Here is a 14,624-nt window from a genome sequence, read left to right on the forward strand (position 1 = left end):
AGTTCTAGGTAGCACTGACAAAATCAGTTCTAGTCTTAGAACTGTCAGCAGAACAGATCAAATCAGTTCTAACCGTAGAACTGTCAGCAGAACTGACCAAACCTGTCAGGATTGTAGAATAGTTCTAAATGACGTCATTGCAGTTAGGGCATCTCATTGGTCACCATTTAGTGTAATCATTATCGTTTTTTTAAATATTTTATATTATTTTGACTTATTCATATTTAAGACAAAGAGTTCTTAAAACTGTTCTATGGATAGTTCTAATCGTAGAACTGTTCTAGCTAGCTTTGAAGGTTGTGTTGGCTGGTAAAAATACTATGGCTAGCTTTTCCGTTTGGAAAGGGGGCGTAAAATCCGATTTAGTGTGAAGAAAAAAACATCGATTCTTCACTTTAAACCACCATTGCGATAAATCAGATGGCATATTTTGTAGCAAAATACTACATGTTTTGTACATGTATCAATATCCAGTGGTAGTCCAAATTCCGGCCTGTAAACCTTAGTCGACTCAATTTGCAGAGTATATCTTCTGATGTGATACATTCTGTATTTGTGGATTAATTGTTCTTGTCCTTAATATGCATGAAACATAATAGACGATAAGCAAATCATTTTTTCCTCAAATTTTCATTAAAGGACACTTAGATCTACTGTTTCAATATTACCACTAGACCTGCTACAATTCCTTTTCGTTTTTTTCTTACTAGTTTCTATGTTTACTGAAAACTGCCAGTATACTGATCGCCCTCTGTAGGTGTCATTATAATGGAAATCTAGATAAATAGCAGTAAAATTTAATACAAAAAAAAAAAAAAAAAAAAAGATCAGGAAGGGACATGTAGCAAGTCTATATTTATTTTCAGGATACTGTCAAACTTTGTACAAGTATGAGTTGTAATTTAATACTTTTAATTACGTATTTTAAACTTACAGATAAAGTTTCAACAGTGTAATATTATAATTACCTTATCAAGTCAAATCTTGTATTAGACAATGTTTTTTTTTTTATAAATTTCATATATAAATAATTTAACTTTTTATATCAACAATTAGGTCTGGGTTCATCATACAGTTCCATCACTGCCAATGTAATGATCTTGTTTATAAAACTGATACCGGTGTTATCCATTCCCGAGGACCATCAGTGTTATGAATATATTCATATGTTTAAAAGGCACCAACTAATCGTTGCTGGACTATTTGGCTAATATCCGGGCTTCTTCTATTACATTGTAACTATAAAAACGGGTTTCTTTTTTGTTGCTGTTTTCCTCTCTGTTTCCCCAATTTTCAATATAAAAGGTAATTTTTAAAAGGTTTGACTATTAAGATATATATAAAACTGAAAGGTAGACAACTTCTGAGATTAAGCTGAAGCCTTCACAATTTAAACAAAGACATCCCATGAGTGAATTAACAATTGACACAGGAAGATGATATTCCATACAAATTGTGTCAAAGACCCAAACGAAAATTCAGGGGTCATAACAGACACAAATTTTAATTCAAGTAGACACAACATGCATTTTTCATATTTCAACTTATATTAACTTATTCAAGGTGTTCAAAATCTTTTCGATGCAATATAACAACATTGGTAAAAAAAAAGTTTAAATATTAAAAAATGTTTTCACAAAATGTATAAACACTCAAATAAAAAAGGAGTGGTCCACTCCAATAATGCCTTTGTTTTTGCCTGCATGCTTGATAATTTCTAAATTGCCTTCAAAAAAGATTATAAAACAAAACTATATATAAATATATATGATGAAGATGATTGCCAATCTAACAACTTTCCACAAATAACCAAATGACCAAACGGCCTTCGAAAATGAGCAAAGCCCATACCAAATAGTCAGCTATTAAAGGCCCAGAAATGACAAATGTAAAACAACCCAATCGAGAAAACTAACAGCCTTATAAATGTACAAAAAGTGAATGAAATAAAATATTGTAAAGCAGCAACAAACGACAACCACTGAATTACAGGCTCCTGACTTTGGACAGGCACATACATACATACATACCGGTAATGTTAGCGGGATTATAAACCCTCCCCTAACCTTAGACAGTGGTGTAACAGTACCACATAAGAACGAACTATAAAATTCAGTTGAAAAAGGCTTAACTCGTCAGATGGATACAAATAGAAATACATATAACAAAAACATAGAGTAGACGTGGCCGGGTACTTGTAGATCCCAACAACAAAAAGACATTCAGAACAGATCTGAGAGTACTCGCAGTTACTGACAGCTTGTTCAAAGCCCAAATCAACTTATACAGAAATCATGAATCTAAGACTAACCTATAGTATCATACATTTTTGAGAGTCTTCTTGTATTTTCAAATTGTAAGCCCTTTTCCTTTATTCTTAACTTTATTTGTCAATTATTCTCTATTCCATAAACCTCATCAATCCCCCTCGTATATGGGATAAACTTTATACAGCAATTAATTTATCTCGTATGAAATAGCTCTTCACCCCTTTTATGCTTAGAATGATGGTCTGGATGATTGAAATATGATGCAAAGCTTTTAAGCTGAACTGATGAAATACTCTCGACAATGATATCAATAAAGAGCTTGATAAAGAATAGAATTTTATGAAAAACAAATATTTATTGTGTGTATTTTTAATAAAGCTCTAGAAACTTTTGATAGTAATTAGAATGTCAAAGTACAATGTATCTAAAGTACAAGCCACATGCATCACCGAAGTACATAATAAAATAAATCATATATAAGCTAAAAAGTATAAAATATTTAAACCGCGTTTGCCATCAATACTTTTATATCCACTGAATCACAAGTTTAACCTATAGAGACAGTGCTCGACTAAGATTTGAAATATAATGCATGCGTTGCAATTAATTATCATTATGATACTGGAACACATCCACGACATCGTGGGTTCGTGACTGAATTACAGTATATACCTATGTATAAGCACTATTTTTAGTCTGTATTTTTAGTTTTGGTATTTCCATATATTTATATTTTATTTCATGATGAGACCTTTAGCAAAAAAACGGTTAAAATTAATGAAAATCTTTTAAAAATTGGCATGTGGAACATAGAGGGTCTCTCAAGTGAGAAAGCAAATGACCCGCATTTTCAAGACGAGGTTTCTAAATTTAGTATTGCTAGTTTTGTAGAAACCTGGATAGGTAATGAATCTGTCCAGGACATTTCCATTCCTAATTTTGAATTAGTCCATTCTAGTAGCAGGGAAAAGCATAAGAAAGCAAGAAGATATTCTGGAGGAATTAATATTTTTGCGGGAAGTTCAATTTCCAAAAGGGTGAAATCTTTGACAAACAGTCATCCTGATAAACTCTGGATAACACTATACCATATGTTTTTTTAGTATTAGTAGAGATGTTTTTGTAGCTGTAGTTTATATATCTCCTGAGTATTCAAGTTATAATAGAATGAAATTCAAAACAGTGTAGCTGTGGCCATTGATTGACACATTAAAATCATCCATTGACTGGGACAATTTACGTGAACGTTTGTCTGTAACGACCACTGTTCACGACGTACCTACGATAGACATTTAAACTGTGGGGTCACCAAAGGTTTCTTAACGCCTTTAATTATAAAATAATTCGAAAAATTAATCAGGAATAACCTTTGTGTTTTGATTTATATAATTGATATAAATCAAAATATCGTGTTATTTCTGATTAATTTTTCGAATTACTTTATTCAGGTGTTGAGAACCTTTGGTGACCCCATAGTTTAAGTGTCTTTAAAAAGTACATACTGAGCATTGGTCGTTACATGCAAACGTTCACTTAAATTGTCCCAGTCAATGGATGATTTTAATGTGTCAATCAATGGCCACAGCTACACTGTTTTGAATTTCATTCTAATAATAATAATGCTATAGAATCAATATACTCTATTCTGCTCAGTGATGTAGAAAAATATAGTAAATATAGTGACATCATTATACAAGCTGACTTTAACGCCTATACGAACACCCAACTTGATTTTATTGAATTTGATAATGTAACTTAACTTGTAAACTTAGATGATTCAGAATATCATCCTGATAGGGTATTGCCAGGGAATACTCTTGACCACAAACACACTAACAATAGTGTCAAATTATTATTAAATATGTGCAAAATGTCTAAATTTTAAATGGCCGAACAACTGGTGATTTAAATGGTCAACCAACCTGTATAGCATACTACGGTTTTAGCATTGTAGATTCCACACTTATTTCAGAAGAATTAATTGATTCAATAGGATAGTTTGTAGTCCATGATTTTACTTCCTTTCTAACCATCGCCCGATTAGTTGTGCATTGTATGTTAATTTTTCTTCCGTGCCTTGTGATTCACACAAACTAGACTCTTTGCCGGGTAAATTTCTTTGGACTGATGAAGCAATTGCTTCATACACAGAAAATATGCAAAGTCAAATGTTTAAAGATAAATTTGCAAATTTTATGGCCAAAAGCTTCAATGACAGTGACTCGATTACCGAGTCATTTAATTCAATTGTACTAGACTGTGCTAAACAATCAGCTAAATTTATTAATAAAAAAACCCATACAAAAACAGAGAAAATCAACCAGGAAACCATGGTTTTCACATTATTGTACTGACTTAAGAAATACGGTTAAAAGTCATGAGAAACTAGTTAATAAAAATCCACTAAATGGACAATATAGAAAATTATATTATACATATAGATCAAAATTCAGAAGACTTTGTAAACATGAACAAAAAATGTATAAACAAAAACATTGTTATGATATAAATGATAATATTGAAAAGAATCCAAAATCATTTTGGGCAATGTTAAATAAGTTAGATAAAATGCATGCCAATTCTGACTCCCTTCAGGACATACCTCCTGACAATTTTGTTCAATTCTTTAAAAAGTTAAACAAAAGTGATGATAGTAGTTTCCATAAAACCATAATGGAACATTTCCAGCAATTAAAAGATAATTTAGATAATGACCCATCTAATAACATTTTAGACGTAGATATCACTACAGATGAAATAATTAAGGCTATCAAAGCTCTTTAAAATGGGAAAAGTACTGCAATGGATTTGGTATCAAATGAAATGCTTAAATATGGAGGACAGGCTATATTAAATCCTCTCACAAAGCTGTTTAATTTTATTTTAAATATTGGCCAATTCCCATCTAAATGGAATGATAGTTTCCTAGTGCTTTACACAAATCTGATAGCAAAATGGACCCGAGCAATTATAGGGGCATTTCTATCACTTCTAACTTGGAAAAACTTTTTAATAGAGTCATTCATTTAAGATTACTGAAATTTGTTAATAACATATCTCTTATCAGTCAATATCAAATAGGATTTAAACAAAATTGTAGAACTGCAGATCACGTATTTTCTTTAAAACCATTATTGATCACTATAAAAGTAAAAAAAAGAAAGTATTTGCCGCTTTCATAGACCTACATATGTACGTAAAGCCTTTGATACCATATGGAGAGTAGGCTTATGTCATAAACTTTTAAAATCAGGTTTACCTAAAAAGCTTTTTAATACTTTTCTGCTATGTATGCAAATATTACCACTAGAATTAAATTTTAAATGGTCTTAGTACTGCATTTACTTCAGAGCGAGGTGTTAAACAAGGGGATGTTTTTATTGATGATGTCGTAAACGATTTATTCAATGGTAGCTGTGAACTGTCTGTAAATTGTTTATTATATGCTGATATTGTATTACTATCAGAAAGCAAAACTGGTTTACAAACCAGTCTCAATATTCTTGGTATATATGGCTCAAATTGGAAGCTACATGTAAATGTTCAAAAATCAAAGGTTTTAGTATTTAATTCTAATGGTAAAACATATCTAAATGAGTTTTTCTATAATGATGCCATACAAACCGTCTCCAAATATTGTTACTTGGGAATAATGTTAAAGTGTAATGGCAATTTTAACTTAGCTGTATCCTTATTAACGGAAAAAGTTAGGAAAGCATGTTTTAAGATTAAGAAAACAATTTGATTGGATAATCCTTGTAAAATTTTAGAAAAATTATTTGATTCATTAGTAAGCCCTATATTGCTGTATTGTAGTGAGATTTTGGGTGTTTTTGATTATTCAGGATACAATTCCATTTTGGAAAAATTCCATATGAAATTCATAAAAGAAATTCTAGGTGTTCATTGTACAGCAATTAATGCTGCTTGTAGAGCTGAACTTTGCAGGCTACCGTTGTGGTCAAAAATATCATTTTCTTCTATAAGGTTTGTTTTATCATATTTTATGGTCTGAAAACACACTTGTATCCAAAGTTTTTCTAGCAACTGAAAAAAGAACCCCTAGACAAAGAAACTTTATTCTATTTTAAACAATCTAGGATTTTCAAACCTAGCTGGGGGAACTTTTCTATTAAACAATATCTACCAAGTATTGAACAACGAGTGATTGATCAGTGCACACAGGATCAATCATCAAAAATTCATGATTCATCAAAACTAAAATTTTACCAACAATTTCATAATCCAAATCAGTGTAGTCCTTATGTTGATGTTCTAAGTAATAGATTAGAAAGGTCATCTCTGTGTAAAATAAGATTGAGTGCACACAATCTTGCTATTGAAAAGGGCGATATTTAGGTTTACCCACCGATGAACGAGTTTGTAATGTATGTAAATAATGTATGTAAATCAGGTGAGGTAGAAGATGAAAATCACTTTTTACTGAAATGTGAAATTTTTTCCAACTACAGAATTAACTTTAAAAATATTATATTAAATATACTTCCTTCATGTTGTAGTGAAAATCAGCTAAATATTAATAATTACATTAATAGTAATTCTTTAAAAGTCCTGAAAGTGACTAGTTCTTATATATAGATAAGATAAGATAAGATAAGATAAATTTATTTTATTAAAGTGTCACGTATTGATCTTACACAATAGTAAAATATTTACACAAGTACAATCACATAAAAAAAAAGATCAACACCCAGCCTAAAAAGACTTATGAGACACTGTTATATACATATAAAACAGCTCAATCACACAATGTAAAAAATAGAAATAATATAAAAAAAAAAAACACCTTGCAAACCTGATAAATTAAACGGACTAATAAAAATTAGATTTTAAAGAAATGTAAGAATGTTAAATACACCTAGTTTAAAAATTGCGTCTAAAGACTAAAACAAAATTATGTGTAAAACTGCGATAAGAATAAAATATTTCTATATATTATTATTTAAAATTAATAAAAGTGATAGAAAAAAGAGAAAGTAAGTTGAATCATCAGTACATTTAAACCACTTTCAACAATTTTCAAAAAATATATTTAAAATGTTCTATCGACATATTACATGAAACTATTACAATACATATACTTTCATTATTTATGTACCAAAAGTTATTTCCCTTAATTAATATATATTTTCTTTAAATTATATTTTTACCCTGATAAAAAGAATAGGCTTTATGGACAATTATATGTTATAAAAAACGTTTTCGCCTGACATAAAATTTGTGAATAGAGTAGGACAGTGTTATTTGAATGTCATTACATGTCATTAAAGCATTGAACTTGAGCTCTGTACTCATGTTTTCAAAATTTTCAATAAATTGACGTGCCTTTTGAAACAATTCAAAAAATGTCTGGTGTATAGAAACGAAATTTTAGCTTCTTAATTATAACATTTTTAACTACTAGTAAGCTGTATTCATTATTGTAATGCACTGTAATATGGGCCTTTGCCAATTATTGTAATTGTGTTTGTGCCAATAAAATATTTGTATTTATGATTAATGAAAAAAGAGAAAATATTTAGGCTTATAAATACAGTGCAATATAGTATATTATTGTTTTTATTGTGTAGCTATGTTATTTAGCTGATATGATGCAGTCAGTTTTCTCGTTTGAATTGTTTTGCATTGATCATTTCGTGCATTCAAAGCTTGTTTCTTGTCGCGGCCTCACCGGGAACTCTGGAGGTCAGAACAAATAGACAAGCAACAAATCACAAGATATGATATAAAAAACTAAAATCAAGCACACCCCTTCTCCCTCCCCCCAAAGCAAAAGGGAAAAAAAGTCAATGACAAAAGTGTGGAACTCATATTATTCAGAAGTACCTCTTACAAGCTCATGTAAATCAGAATTATCCCTTTTATTGTTCCTTACCTATAAGAAACAATGCACTAACAAAGATCAGACATTGCTCAATAATAAAAAAAAACAAGCAGAAAACTTGATCGTATTATACATTTTATAAGTTCATATTGACATGGAATGAAAGGATCACCCTGCTTTAGACACACAACATCTTTCTCATTAGGAATACTTCAGTAGTTTATGGTCATATATATCAATGAAAGTGTTTAGAAATTTTAAGATAAATATCCGCTTGCCGTGAATTCGAAGTACTGTTTCAATGATTTAACACCATGTGCGCTTTGTGTAAAACGTTATATATATACACATGAGTAGATAAACATGCACCCGGGATACTAACCTATTTTAAAAGAAGTTGTTGATAACCAAATACAAAAACATGTCATGTAGCGACCTTTTTTTTTTATCTGGGTCATGGTCTTGTAGCGTCAAGGGTCGTATTATTTAGACAATTATAAGACATATCTCTTCTGCATACATCTACATACAGAGTTAAACCGATAATTCATTTTAGCTCACATGACCAAAAGGGCCAAGTTAGCTTTTCTCATCACTTCACGTCCGTCGTCGTAGTCCGTTTACTTTTACAAAGATCTTCTCCTCTGAAACTACTGGGCCAAATTAAACAATACTTGGCCTAAATAATCCTTAGAATATCAAGTTTTAAAAATGTATCCGATGACCCTGTCCAATAACCAATAATGGCTTAAAATAGAACATTGAGTAAAAAGCTTGTTTGGCTTATATCTCTGAAACTAAAGCATAAGAGAAAATCTGACACAGGACACATTCTATCTGTCCTGGAATTTTCAGACGCATAAGACAACCCGTTGTTGAGTTGCTGCCTCTGGATTGGTAAATTTATAATGAAATTTTGCAGTTTTTGGTAAGTAAGGATGACCAAAATTGTCAATTGACCCGATAAAAAATACAAAAACAGAGAATTTTGTCATGAATTCTATTTTTGTCTTTGATAGTATAGAGTGTCCTTTGTTTAATATTCACTGCAGCACATAGACCAAGGTGAGCTCTCTTGAGAGCCTCTAGTTGTAGACCCTAATGTGCAAACTATTATAGGAGGTTATATAATTCTGTAACGAAATTTGTACTTTCCACTGACTCTATAGATGTGGGTGTGATAATTTGGTTTTAATGAAAGTTTGTTGGGATTTCAAAAATGTATGCATTAAGTAAGTAAACGGTTGACTGCTTCTATACACAAAAGATTTGATATATATCAATTCTTTTTCGTTTTTACCTTTGTAAAATATTATTCATGGTTAACTCTCCAGCGGAGACATGTTATTGTATATACGATTTTTAAAAACCCTTGTAAAAAATTGATGACAACTTTATATATATAATATATAAATATCTTTGAAATACCTCATTGAAAGTTCAAATGTTTCAGTCCAATTAGTTTAATGACTTCATGCATCTTTTCAGCTAATTAACATCGCATGACATACATGTAGCAATAAATGACAATTTACAATGAAGTTTATCCATTGTCATCTTAAATGACCACTTCCATTCATTGAAATATTAATTATTATTTAATAAGTTTGTGAGTCAAATAAAGAGACACAATGTATAAAATTACGAATTTTCTGACACCTATCTTAATATCACCAATACCATGAATGTTACGGTGATTTAAAGTCATATGAAACTTCAAATTAAAACTAAGTTAAATATATATTTTATATATTTGAATGGCTAAGTTTTACTACAAAACAAGTGTTTATATATACATGAAATTTTTGTCAAGAAAATCCGTAATATTGTCTGGAAGGTAAATAGTAAAAACTGTATTTTTAAGAACAGATTAAAAACACAAAATTATTAAACAAGTTTAATGAACAAAAGGGAATGAATGCAAAATACAAAAATAATCATGGCTTTATAAATTAACTTATTTTTACGTACTCCACGTGAACTTCCACAACAATCTCGAAAGTTAATTCGCTTGCGATCAACGATCACTGAATGAACTGTTATTTTTCTATAACATGTACACATAACAGATGCGTAATAAATGTAAAAACATAAATACAGGACTGGTAGTTTATGGTATATGCATGTATCGGTTCAGGGAGGGGTGAAAGATACCAAAGGGACAGTCAAACTTATAGATCGAAAATAAACTGATAACGCCATGGCTAAAAAAGAAAAAGACAAACAGACAAATAATTATAGTACACAAAACAGAACAAAGAAAACTAAAGACTATAGCAACACGAACCCCACCAAAAACTGGTGTTGATATCAGGTGCTCCGGAAGAATAGGCAGATCCTACTCCGTATGTGAAACTCGTCGTGTTTCTCATGTTATTACAAATCCGGTAAATATTCCAATTCGGTGGGTCACATTCGTCAAAAGGGAATGGGATTGTAGTTACGACATGGCATAACCGATATCATCTATTGAACAGTTATTCCATAACGGTCAGCCAACTCGTAATGGCTTCCTTAAAATTTATAAAGAGATGATTTCAACTTCACCCTTTGGAACTCTTGGTTTAATAGCTTCCTTCTGAGCAGCAACCCTTTATCGAGAAAATCATGATAGGAAATACAAGCCCGGGAATATCGGAGCAATTGGGAGATATATACTCCGTATGCAGGAGCTGCATGAATGCTGCTACATAGAAATGGAAAGTTCACAATTGGGAAGCTGAAATCATAATTCAATAATTTCGATAATAAGAGCAAGAAGAAATTCGCTTCATATGACTTTAAAGTTTAACATCAAAATTTTATTTTTCTATACGAACTGGTTTCATTGACTGACATTTGAAACTCTTTAAACAGTTGAACTGGTTGTATAATTATATCTGGTTTGATCATCGTTATGAAGAAAAAGTCAAAAACAAATATTTGCGTATGATATTACTGAGAATAGATTAAAATTGATTCTATAAAGTTGTGAGAACGATTAATTGAACATAACAATATTAACTACAGATTAAAAAGTACATAATAATTCGTGATTATGTAATAAATCATCATAATAATTGCCGAGATAATATAAAGATATCAAAAACTATTATAATACGTTATATATTGAGAGGTTAGGCAAACTTAATGGACAATAGTCCTGTATACGACGATTTCAATGAAATAGGGGATAGTTTATTTAAGCGAAATTAAGTTGAGTGAAAAAACTATATGAATTCAGTTTGTTTTTTTTATCCTATCTTGAACCTTTTATGACGTCCCTCATTCGTTCCCATCTATGTTTGAAACAAAACAGACGTATGTTATTAGTCTTTTTATAACTTAAACTTTCAATTGAAGTTGGAATGTGTTTTTAAATTTCCGCGATACATAATATCTACACGATCGCTCTAGACGACAAAATCTCAAGCATAGGATCAGAGCTTTTATTCCTATTTTAATTTTTGGAAATCAAAGACATAAAGCACCCCTTTTTTTCTGAAAATATTTTTCTAAAGTAGTATGTCCCACTGCTATGATAAAGAACATACAGATATACTTTTTTTCGGATTATGAAGATTGAATACGATACAAAAGGCACACTAGGCATGAAATATGACAAACCATACGCCCGTTTTTGTTTTTATCATAAGACTTAATAGTGGCGATCGAATCAAATACAAAATTGAAGAGCAATGAAAACGATAATTAACGAAAGTTGTCAAAAACACGACAAAGTATATATGTGCCTAGGGGTTATATATCCTAAGTGCTTCTATAAAAGAGGAGATAAATGTTAGATGGTCGATAAAGGACATGTGGGGGTCAGTGATTAATTTATAACGTGTCTCGAACATAGATTAACGAATTCAAAATAGCGACTCGGTGGATTCTTTAGTGGTTGTCATTAGTATTTTCTTCGTAAAATAGCATTGTCAGAGAGCTTTACTCCGTTACTGAAACAATCTTAAAGAGAACATAAACAGCAAAAACAATTTGAATTGTTATGAAATATAATGGCAGGTATGCAATTAACTCTTCTCTAGGTTTCACTAGTAAGGCGCTAATCTTTTAGATTAAACGCAGAAACCTTACAAATTCGGAATCACTTCAGTTTAAAAAGATGCGCTAAGTGTTCAATTTCTTTATGTAAATACAAATACACAACCTTGTGTTAATGCAAACATATAATGATATCTCAAGTGTAGAAAACATATTAAGGTCCACTGTTTGAAGAAGAGGTTTATTATTTATATAAAAAGTACTTAGAATAAAGTACATACACAACAACGTTCATAACTACATACATGTATACGTCCTTTTCTTTTAGGACCGACGTAAATTTCGTATTTATACAATGAAATACTTTACATTGATATTTTGAATCGTATCTGACCATTGGCAGATATTTTAAGTGTAACTGCATATTAATGAGGCTCTTACATATGTTGTCAAAATGAGGAGGAAAATGAAAGATCTTGCCAAAATTTCAATCTTACTAGCCTCTGAATACTAACCAGTAGGCAAGGACATTGTCAGGTCACTTTTCTTCATAAAAAAATGAAACATTTGCTACAAAAGCAAACGTACGGAAACCAATGAAACATAGATTTATTTAAAACGAACATTTAAAAACCAAACCTCTAGCCAATATGAACTGCCGTTAAAACCATATAGTATGAAATTCAAAACAGTGTAGCTGTGGCCATTGATTGACACATTAAAATCATTCATTGACTGGGACAATTTAGGTGAACGTTTGTATGTAACGACCAATGCTCACTATGTACTTTTAAAGACACTTAAACTATGGGGTCACCAAAGGTTCTCAACACCTAATTAAGTAATTCGAAAAATTAATCAGAAATAACACGATATTTTGATTTATATCAATTATATAAATCAAAACACAAAGGTTATTCCTGATTAATTTTTCGAATTATTTTATAATTAAAGGCGTTAAGAAACCTTTGGTGACCCCACAGTTTAAATGTCTATCGTAGGTACGTCATGAACAGTGGTTGTTACAGACAAACGTTCACGTAAATTGTCCCAGTCAATGGATGATTTTGATGGGTCAATCAATGGCCACAGCTACACTGTTTTGAATTTCATACTATATCCGATAACTATATCGTACATGTTGAACGATAAAAAAAATTAAGATGTGGTATGCGATAGATTTGTTAATATTTATTCTTTTCAATTGAGATCCGGAAATTCTCAAACACAATAAGATCATCATTCTTGGAAAACTTTTCTATCTTTATAAAGAGATTTGTCTCAAAGGAAATTTGACATCGTAGCGTGGTGAACTTGACAGTAATATAATGCAGAGATATTTATACCTTTCTATTTCCCAATATTTCCGAGAAATTGTTTTTAGTTCTTAAAACTGTTGCACTTTAATAAATAATTAACATGTTTTCTACATTAGGTTAATTAATGCATGACCAATATCCTGCATATTTAAATAGAAATGATGCAAACACTTTTCACCCACTTTATATTTTCGTCCAATTTTATATGACAATGAATTTAAATTTCAGTGCTACTTTGTGAACGAATTTTATTTATTGATAAGTACAGTTATCTTTTTTGTCAATATTTCGGTTTCAGTGTAAACTAACAAAATCTGTTTTCTTTAAATCTATTTTAAATTAATATTAACTTTCCATATTAGGATTTCATTTAACGGATCACAAGCGGTTTCTTTTATAAATTCTTTTTTTTTTTTGACCATGTGCAGCATTTTATGCTGTATACCATTTCATGACTTCGTTTCATTGTGTTCGCTAGTTCCATTTAATGCATACAATTATTCTATAATTTTTGTCAAATGAATACTTTCTTTCGTGATTATCATATTGAGAATGTCGTTTCACAGAGGCGGATTTAGGAGGGGGGGGGGCTTTTTTCAGAAAAAATTTGGTTGGTTATATAGGGAATCACTGAAGCGTGACGGAATCGGACCCCCTCTTATGAAAAATTCTAGATCCGCCAATGTTTCATGTGTAAATTTGATAATATAGGATTAAAATTATGTTTGAATTGCGTTAACGTAAAGTTCGACTTGACTGAAACGCTATACAAAACCAATGTACCAAAAATATTTAATCTGAAACAAATTGTGAAAAATATTAACATATAAAAGAGACATGAGTCTAACCTACCTTGAAAACTGATAAGTAAAACAACATAATTCCACATCTCGATGAAAATATTCATTTATCTATACACTTGAATTTGATCACAAAATAAAACCGGACATGTAAAATGAATTTCCCTCAAAGTTACATATTATCAAGTTAAATATACATCTCCTTTCCATTTCATGTTAAAATACCGCAATTCAAATTGTAACTGATAATTGTTTGGCGCATTGGACCATAAACAACGAATGTACCCATTTAACATATCCAAAACAATCTATATAGTATCTACATTACAATGTATGTAAACAATTTCATTGTTTATACTATGGATAACTTTCCAATTTTAAATAAATCTCCGCTCCGTTTCATTTA

General features: G+C 30.6%; 1 protein-coding gene across 1 annotated transcript in view; it reads right to left on the reverse strand.

Moving 5' to 3' along the window:
* LOC143073252 (neuronal acetylcholine receptor subunit alpha-9-like) overlaps positions 1–14,624 on the reverse strand; it is a 53,942-nt gene extending 39,318 nt beyond the window's left edge. Inside the window, exon 1 of the mRNA XM_076248661.1 lies at positions 14,271–14,624. Within this exon, the coding sequence (XP_076104776.1) occupies positions 14,271–14,325 (55 nt within the window). The 5' untranslated portion in view covers positions 14,326–14,624. The remainder of the gene's footprint in view (positions 1–14,270) is intronic.

The sequence above is a fragment of the Mytilus galloprovincialis genome, chromosome 4, assembly GCF_965363235.1.
Source record: "Mytilus galloprovincialis chromosome 4, xbMytGall1.hap1.1, whole genome shotgun sequence".
Classification (NCBI taxonomy): domain Eukaryota; kingdom Metazoa; phylum Mollusca; class Bivalvia; order Mytilida; family Mytilidae; genus Mytilus; species Mytilus galloprovincialis.